This window comes from Rosa chinensis, chromosome 2 (genome assembly GCF_002994745.2).
Source record: "Rosa chinensis cultivar Old Blush chromosome 2, RchiOBHm-V2, whole genome shotgun sequence".
In the NCBI taxonomy this organism is placed as follows: domain Eukaryota; kingdom Viridiplantae; phylum Streptophyta; class Magnoliopsida; order Rosales; family Rosaceae; genus Rosa; species Rosa chinensis.
The window spans coordinates 75,028,501-75,036,641 of NC_037089.1; the positions used below are offsets into that span (position 1 = coordinate 75,028,501).

Sequence of the window (8,141 nt, forward strand, 5' to 3'; positions counted from 1 at the left end):
TGTTTGCTGCTGGCATTACAGATGAGCTTACAGATGACAGATTCCAATAAGCTTGAATATCTGTCAGTCATCTTCCTCAACATGGTCGATGAAAGTGTCAAGTTTAACTTGTGGAGGGGGTTCCTCTGGCTCTTGGTCTTTCTTTGCTATCTTCACTACTTTTTCTTCTGTATCAGCATGATAGGCTTTACCAGCAACAATTATTTCGAAATTCTGTCCTGCCATGAACCTGCCATCAAGTTCTAGCCTCTCAGGTGGCCTGGGGGGAGAAAATTGAAGCCGAGCAGGCTGGTCAGGTGGTGGTTCATTGTTTGCATCCTGGTGGGCTGCCATGCATGCTATGGCTGCAGCTGCCGCCACGATGCAACCAATTATAGTGACGAATATTCCAAGCTTCTTATTCTTGTGTCCTGAGTTCTTAACGCTTGACTGAGTTGCTGGAGGGAGATAGGTGTTTTGTTCTGAGTCCCTTGCCTTGGTTTCCAGAGGAACATCCCAGGGTGGACAGTTGTTCCCCGATACTTCACAACCATTACCCCCGATCCTGAAAGGAAATGAATATGAGATGTGCATACTATAGAATTGTGGGAAAAACAGAAGCAGCCACAATTGACAACTTACCACAAATTTGGTATGGACTGAAAATGGTTTGGGACGACACCATAGTTTTCTTGGATTTTCCTGATGAAAGAAAATGGAAACAAGGAAATCAAACAAACAGATTAATGAAAATGATAAACAGTAAAATGTGAGTAGAAACCTACATATCAATTACTGGATAAACAACTGATGGAGTGAATTGATTATTCTGCAAGTACCTGCAGATAAACCAAATGGACCTTTAAGTTTGATATGCTAAGTAAAGCATAGAAAAACTGAAATGCACGAAAGAAAATACTCACAATCCAGTGAGATTAAAAAGAGATCCAAATGAATTGTGCACATCTCCAGTAAAATTATTATAAGACAAATCCCTGAAGAATTAACAAGAAAGACGTGTCATATTGCAAATTCTGACTGTTTAAACTAAAAAGAACTATTTGGACTTACAATTGCTTTAGACTTTGTAGGCCATTAAAAACATTGCCAATGGGTCCTGATAACAAATTGCGGCTTAGATTCCTGCATTGAAGAATGAAAGAAAAAGAGCATTTAGATGACTTAAAACTCATTAAAAAACACCAGTAAAATTAGCAGCCAGGGATTAACGACTAACAAATTCACAAGATATTTCATGTCAGATAAACTCTGGGGGATATTTCCAGTGAATTTGTTGCGTGCCATATTTCTGCAGACATGAGATACTAGAGTTATCAAACCTAGCTAGAAATATGAGTTTTACGGTTGCATAAATGAGTAATGTGAAGTAAATATTATCTTACGTACATATGAGTTGCATGAGGGGGTAACACACATGGAAGTTCACCACCAATGCTATTGGAACTAATATCCCTTGAAGAAGAAATATGAAAAGAATCAGCAACCGTTGTGCCTCCACAACTACATTAAATTCGAAAAACAGTAGAATCGTTTACAGTTGCTTCAATTTTTTTTTTCAGATTATACAGCGCGGCAGTAATAGACCCAGAGAGGTCTAGACCATGCATAAAGCTCACTGCATTAGATCAAAGGGGATGTTAGTTCTCGACTTAGCACTATAAACTCCAGAGTATGGTACATAATCAATAATGGTGATATGTGCATTACAGGTACATCACAGAGGAGCCAAAACAGGACACTCCATTCCACGATTCATCGCAAGGATCCCCACCATCCAATCTCCAACCGATCAGCTGTGGCGGTGTGTTAAGGGGCTTGTAAATCTCTTGAAGAGCTGTGACTGCAGGTGCCCAGATTAAAACAATAAAATTGGTACATAAGTATATAAAATGGGCAGGGCAATGTGCATCTGTGGCTAAACACAGCATTAATCACAGCAAAATAGTCAAAACTTGCAAAAACTAGTTTCAGTCTGCAGGGACTTTCGTCGAGCAGGTGGTGTGCAACTGAGATAATTTGCCTTAACACATAACAAATGATGCTATTAAACATTATAACTGAAGTTTTACCACAACAAGGAGATCAACTTAATTCCTCACATTGCCCAACTTTTTGAACTGAAATTTCAAACCAAAATGTATTTGAAAGAGCGAAAGAGCAAGGACTTTTTCACATTGTTTTGATACAGAAACCCCTATTTCTGAAAAATGAAAATGCGCATCAATTTCTTTGTTTAATCAGATGCACCAATACATAATTTAAAACCTACTTTTCAATTCTGGTAAACCTACGAACGTTCAAATTACCCAGAACGCTCTTTCTACACAAAAGAACAGACGACATGTCGTTCTCCACAAACAACCTACTTGTGTCGTACACGAAACGAATTAGCCACCGAGTCAACTCCGGTCGACTCAAACGGAATTTACCAAACTTTTCTGTCCAAAAGAAACAAAGAATTTCTGTTTGGCTGCCGAGAACCTCAAACGGGAAATGCCCTAAAGAAAAAGAAAATCCAATTTTTTTGCTTGAAAAGATGAACTCTGTTTCTCTTTTTTCTCCGGTAGCCGGAAGTACACTGTGTCTTAATCCCCTAATTTCTACTTTTCTTGTAAATTCAGTAACCAAATAGGGGATAACGAACACTAGTGCTAATTAAAGAAAATCTTCACCGAAGTTCATAAAATCAACAAAGAAACTCCTAGAAAATCAAGAAGAAACTGAAAGATTTTAACAAGTTTACCTTCAAGTGGATCAGTAAAAGCCTCAGCCTGAGAAGCCATAACCACCGCCAAGACAAGCACTGTGAAAAGTGAAAACCACGTACTGCGTCGCCATCGATCTCTCTTGAGAATCAGGGTAATCTCGCCTGAGAGAAGCTAAAGAAATCGTAAGGGAAACAGAGAATTATGGAAAAACGAACTGATTGAACGAATTACAATGAAGAAGTTAGAGGCTACTAACCAGAAAATGTGATTGAATTTATGAGGTATTAGGGAAACTCTAGCTAGGGTTTTGGGGTTGAAAATTTTGGGGAAATCAGAGAGCCTTTGGAATGTGATAGTGTTGAAGAAAGGAAGAGACTGATAATGAGTAGTAGCGCCGATGGGCTCGCTTAAAGGACACGTCACCGTGAAATCGTTGGTCTTGTCACGTGAAGCTTCTCCAGGTTGTTACAAAGCCCCTGAGTCTGTTACTTTCCCGCCAATTTTTCTGTTATGAAATGAGAATCGCTGTGAAATGGACGAAAGCCACGTCAGCAAATCCGTCTCTGGGCTTTTCCAGGGTTGTTAAAAGTGTAGAGAAATTAGCCCGGTGGCATTGGCCCAATATCGAAAAAGCCTGGCAATAGGATCCCTCGTTCCTTGGAATTGTATTGGGTTTGATATGGTAATATTGTTACAGCATAAATTAGAATTTCACGAAGAACGTACAGGTTTGATTCTAAGCTAAGCAAATTGAAAAGACGATCGGTCTCTTTTTACATAACGTTTCCAGTTGAGGATCGAGTATAAATGTTACCGGTATTCAAAAATGTTAGTTGAGGCGGAGTTAATTAGCAATAATGGGGTCCGAAAGTTTCAGCTTTGTAGTGTAAACAACTAACAACCAACAAGTCAGGGAAATGGAAGGCCGAAGGCTGATATAATACTGATTAATTGTTGCAGCCCGAAATTCTTTGTATCGATCTTCCATATATATGTGATCGATCACTTATTGGTTCCAGGATGGTGATTTAAAAAAACAAGAGTTGGGCATATGTATAGCTTTCGATCCAAAAACGCCCTTTAGAAGACGAAAACCCTTTAGTAGTACCTGATGTCAAGCCAAGCTCATTAACTTGCTCGGATTGCTTCCTGATAACTAGTATATATCCCTAATTGGCTGCCATCATACTTCAGGTTTGTTACCGTAATCTGTCAGAAAACAAGGATATTACCTGGCTCGTTACAGCTAAATTGCCGCGGAATCGACCCACTTCTGCTGAGTTTGGGTTCGGTCGTTCGATTATTCGGTCATTAGCGATGGAGATTGCTGGTCCAGTGGCATTGTGATCGGAATAGGATCCTAGGTGTAGCCGATCGATCAGTTCGAAATACTTAAGCATCATATTAAATCTATGATCGACTCCCTAACAAAAAAAGAAGAAAAAAAATGAAAACGTCCAAAGCAGAAGGTAACGAACAATGCAAGAGAGAGTAATAGCACCAAAAACAATATAGTTTGGTATACAGTACGTGTTACACTTTTTTTTATTTTTTCCCATTTATATAAAGATTCTAAACCCTCCCACTCTGCCACGACCCCGTTTGTCAGCTTTACTAGAAACCCCACGCTGTATAACTGAGCCAACTAGGGCTGGGCATTTAAGCCCGAAAACCCGCAAATCCGAACCGGCCTGTCAAAACCCGATCCGTTCGGGCCGGGCCCTATTTTTTTTTTTGTCGAAACGGTCCGGGCCCGGGCCTTGACTTTCAAGCAAACGGTTCGGGCCGGGCCTTATCTTTCAAAGTGACAAAAGCCCGTCAGGCCCGTCTAAGAGATTAAAGGACAGATGTCCTTGTATTATTAGTCATAATATAGAGAGTAAAATCCTCATCATAGGATCGAATACACAAGATTATATTCTACACTCAAATACCTAAACCTAATCTTCAGCCTTTATTTCTAATCTCTACACGATCTCTTGTGTGTTTAGGCCGCCTCTTCCACATTTCTAATCTCCAGTCGATCTGAACACAGAACACACATGATTCATGCTGCTCAGTTTCTCCATAGCTGGGCCGCCTCCTCCGCCGATGCTGTGACGCCCAGACGCCGTGACGCAGATCAAGACCACGCCGAGGCCGAGATGCAGATCGAGACCACGCCGAGGCCGTGAGGCAGATCGACACACCGCCCAGACTGCTCTCTCTCTCTCTTCACTTCACCTGCGCGGCTGCACAGCTCCTCCTTTCTTCACGTCTGGAGTCTGAATCTTTCAGCTTAGAAAGAGGTAGAGTTTTCTATTTAATGATTACTTCTCACTTTCTTTATGCATATTTCAGTGGCAAGCTTCAGAAACTGTGATCCTGTAAAGTTTATTTGCTTTATTGGAACAATATGCTCTCTTTTCATTTACTTTTAGATGAACTTATGTTACTAACATAGTGAGTAGGCAAAAACTGTGATTGCAGGCTTCCTTCTGTCTCAATACTTTTAGATTGAAGCCCCGATTCTCAAGGTCGGTGAGTAGAAGGAGATCGGAAAGCAGGGCCTGATGAAGAAACTTCTCAAGGAAGGTGAAAGCTGGGAAACCCCAAAGAGCGACGACGAGGTTGAAGGTGCGGTGCCGATTTCAACACTGCTTTCGAATTTGTGTTTTCTTGAATTTGAGCTTTTCTGGAATCGTTTTTGGTTTGTTTTGGATTGGGATTGATTTCAATTGTGAATGAATTTCAGTACATTACACCAGGACTTCGCTGGATGGGACTGAGTTCGATTCGAGCCGTGATACGCCATTCAGGTTCACTCTTGGTCAAGGTGAGGGATCTCTGGCCTTTCACTTGTATTCTAATCACTAGATTAAGCTCTGAGCTGGATGCAAATTTTGTCTACTTAATGAGATTAGTGCTTTTCAATCGAAGTCTGTGGGAATTTTCAGAATTCATGATTGGTCTGATCGAATGTTATCATGAAGAAAAAAGCTTAAATTGCCGATTAAAAAATGTTTAGTAAATGTGCTTATATATTTCCGCAAATTTTTGTTAGCATAGAAAGCAATGAATAGCTGCTGGCTGACTTGGTAGAAGAATAGGATTTATAGAGGCAACCTCTGGAAGGTAGTGCATTGATAAATATAGATGGAACACAAGCTCTCAGAGCATAAATGCATCAAGCTTTCTTTTTATTATTGAATTCAATTCGACTGTCTGTCATATTTAGCTTTCCAAATCTCTTTATGATGGGTGTTGTAGGCAAAAGAAAAACTGTGGAGTCCAATTGATGGATGGTAGCTGTTGAATTGCTCGATGGAGAACTGGAAAAAGGGCTGCTAAATTGTTGTATTTGAAATTTTGAATTAGGACTTTCTATTTCAATTGCATATTTGTATTTCAAACTTGGACAGTTGGACATTTGAACTTCATATTTAAATTGGGTCATTGTATTTCAAACTTTCAATTGCGGGTATTGTAATTAACTTGTATTTGAATTTGGATTTTATGTATTTTGGATAGTTCAATTTGCAGCTTCAACTTTGGATCTTGATATTGTGTTTTGATTCAAATCTGAACTGGTTGAAATGATGAAATGAATGAAATCTGGAACATAGCAAGGTAGATATATATCCTACTAAGCAAAAAATAAAGGTTTTGGGCCCGAAAGCCCGCAAGCCCGGCCCGAAGTTAAACGGGCCGGTCCCGGGCCGGTTCCTGTTTGAGTCAAAACGGGCCGGTTCCGGGCCCAGTGAAATTATAGTCAGACCCGGCCCGTGCCCAACCCTAGAGACAACAATACAAAAGAGAGATGAGAGAGCTTGGGGATCGAGCTTGAAGCCATTTTGGAACACCAACAAGTAAGAATGGATAGGAAGAGTGATTAATATTGGGATCTGATGCTGAATTATTTGCTTTGTGGTTCTTCGATCATCGGGTTCTTATAATGGTGATTAACAAAGAGTACATGATCGATGAGAGACTGATCAAAATAGTTTAAGCATCGAAGTCGATGAGAGACTCCTTAACTAAAAAAACGTCCAAGACAGTAACGGCTAGTGGTTAAGCAAGTGTTACTTGAGTACCACATAACTTTTAGTTCTGGTAATTTATAGTTTTGGTGTAGCAAATTTTCTTTCGATTTGATTTAGTTTCACGTCAATTTTATAGTGCTAGACTGATACTTCTAAGGGTAAAAACCTCAAATGGTACCTAAACTATTGTGAAATGTACTTTATGATACCTATAAATTTTTGTTATCTCAAATGGTGTCTGAACTATTGCACCATTATTAAATATAATACCTCTGTTAACTTAAACGTTAAATCGCTGATGTGGCATGTATTTGGAGGGGCAAAATGATATGTGCAGCCACATAAACTCTTCCCTCCAAACAAAAAAAGTCCTTCCCCTCCAAAATGACAAATTTTCCCTCCAAATTCTCACTTCTTAATTTCTCTTCTCACAACTTCCCACCAAACTGCAAAATGCCATCAATTGGAGTTAAATGGAACAAATTTCTAAATTAATTAATTTTTTTTTTATAAAAATATTTTTGAAACATCATTGCTAGAAATTTTCTATTCCATAACTAATTTGCAAAAAAAATATCGAAATACATGCCACGTTAGCGATTTAATGACAAATTTAACGGAGGTACCGTATTTGGTAACAGTGCAATAATTCATGTACCATTTGAATTAAAAAAAATCGTAGGTACCAAAAAGTGTCATATTATGAGGGTTTTACCTAATTCATGTACCAACAATAAAAAAAATCGTAGGTACCAATAATTCATGTACCATTTGAATTTAAAAAAATCGTAGGTACCTAAACCCTAATAGTCCAAGTATCATATGAGGGTTTTACCCTACTTCTAATTCCATGTACTATTGTATTGTTTGCCTTTATGGCTTTATATATATTATCCTAACTTGATCTTTTTTCTATGTTCTAGACTTATTTTATTGAAAATTTTTAATGATCATAACAAGTTGAATCTCTACTCGATCAATTTTTAAGGTTAGTTGTTTCAAATTTTGATGAAATTCTTTATTAGCAAATTAGACAAAATTCAAGTCTAAAATTCATGCTATATAAAATGCTAAAGAATTATTACATACTAAAATTAATAGTACATTAGTAGCACAATTCTAACTTTCTAAGGCTGCAAAATTAATTAGTACTAATGATTTCAGATATTTTCTGAGTGATGTCATGTTTATAGCAGTGTCCTACTAATGTTCAAAACATAGAATTCACTCAATTCAGATATTATATTCTGGAGTCCTGATCCAAAAGCCACTTATTGAAGCCTACCATACAACATAACATATATATGTTTACAATTTATTTTGATAACAATTAACGACTACGAGTCCAAACGAAAAGAACAAGTCTTCCCTATTCAGCTCATGTTCATGGCATTCATAAACATTATTTCAC

The 8,141-nt window shown here is 38.4% G+C and overlaps 1 protein-coding gene across 1 annotated transcript; it reads right to left on the minus strand.

Annotated features, from left to right (window-relative positions):
- Nucleotides 1-9: 9 nt before the first annotated feature.
- LOC112185151 (protein STRUBBELIG-RECEPTOR FAMILY 2) lies at nucleotides 10-2,317 on the minus strand. The gene is made up of 10 exons (XM_024323360.2): nucleotides 2,070-2,317; nucleotides 1,708-1,840; nucleotides 1,536-1,615; nucleotides 1,387-1,452; nucleotides 1,217-1,288; nucleotides 1,051-1,122; nucleotides 903-974; nucleotides 765-818; nucleotides 622-681; nucleotides 10-544 (listed from the first exon to the last, which is right to left on the minus strand). The coding sequence occupies exons 5-10, from the start codon at nucleotides 1,282-1,284 to the stop codon at nucleotides 64-66; spliced, it is 807 nt and encodes a 268-aa protein (XP_024179128.1). The 5' UTR covers nucleotides 1,285-1,288; nucleotides 1,387-1,452; nucleotides 1,536-1,615; nucleotides 1,708-1,840; nucleotides 2,070-2,317; the 3' UTR covers nucleotides 10-63.
- Nucleotides 2,318-8,141: the final 5,824 nt, after the last annotated feature.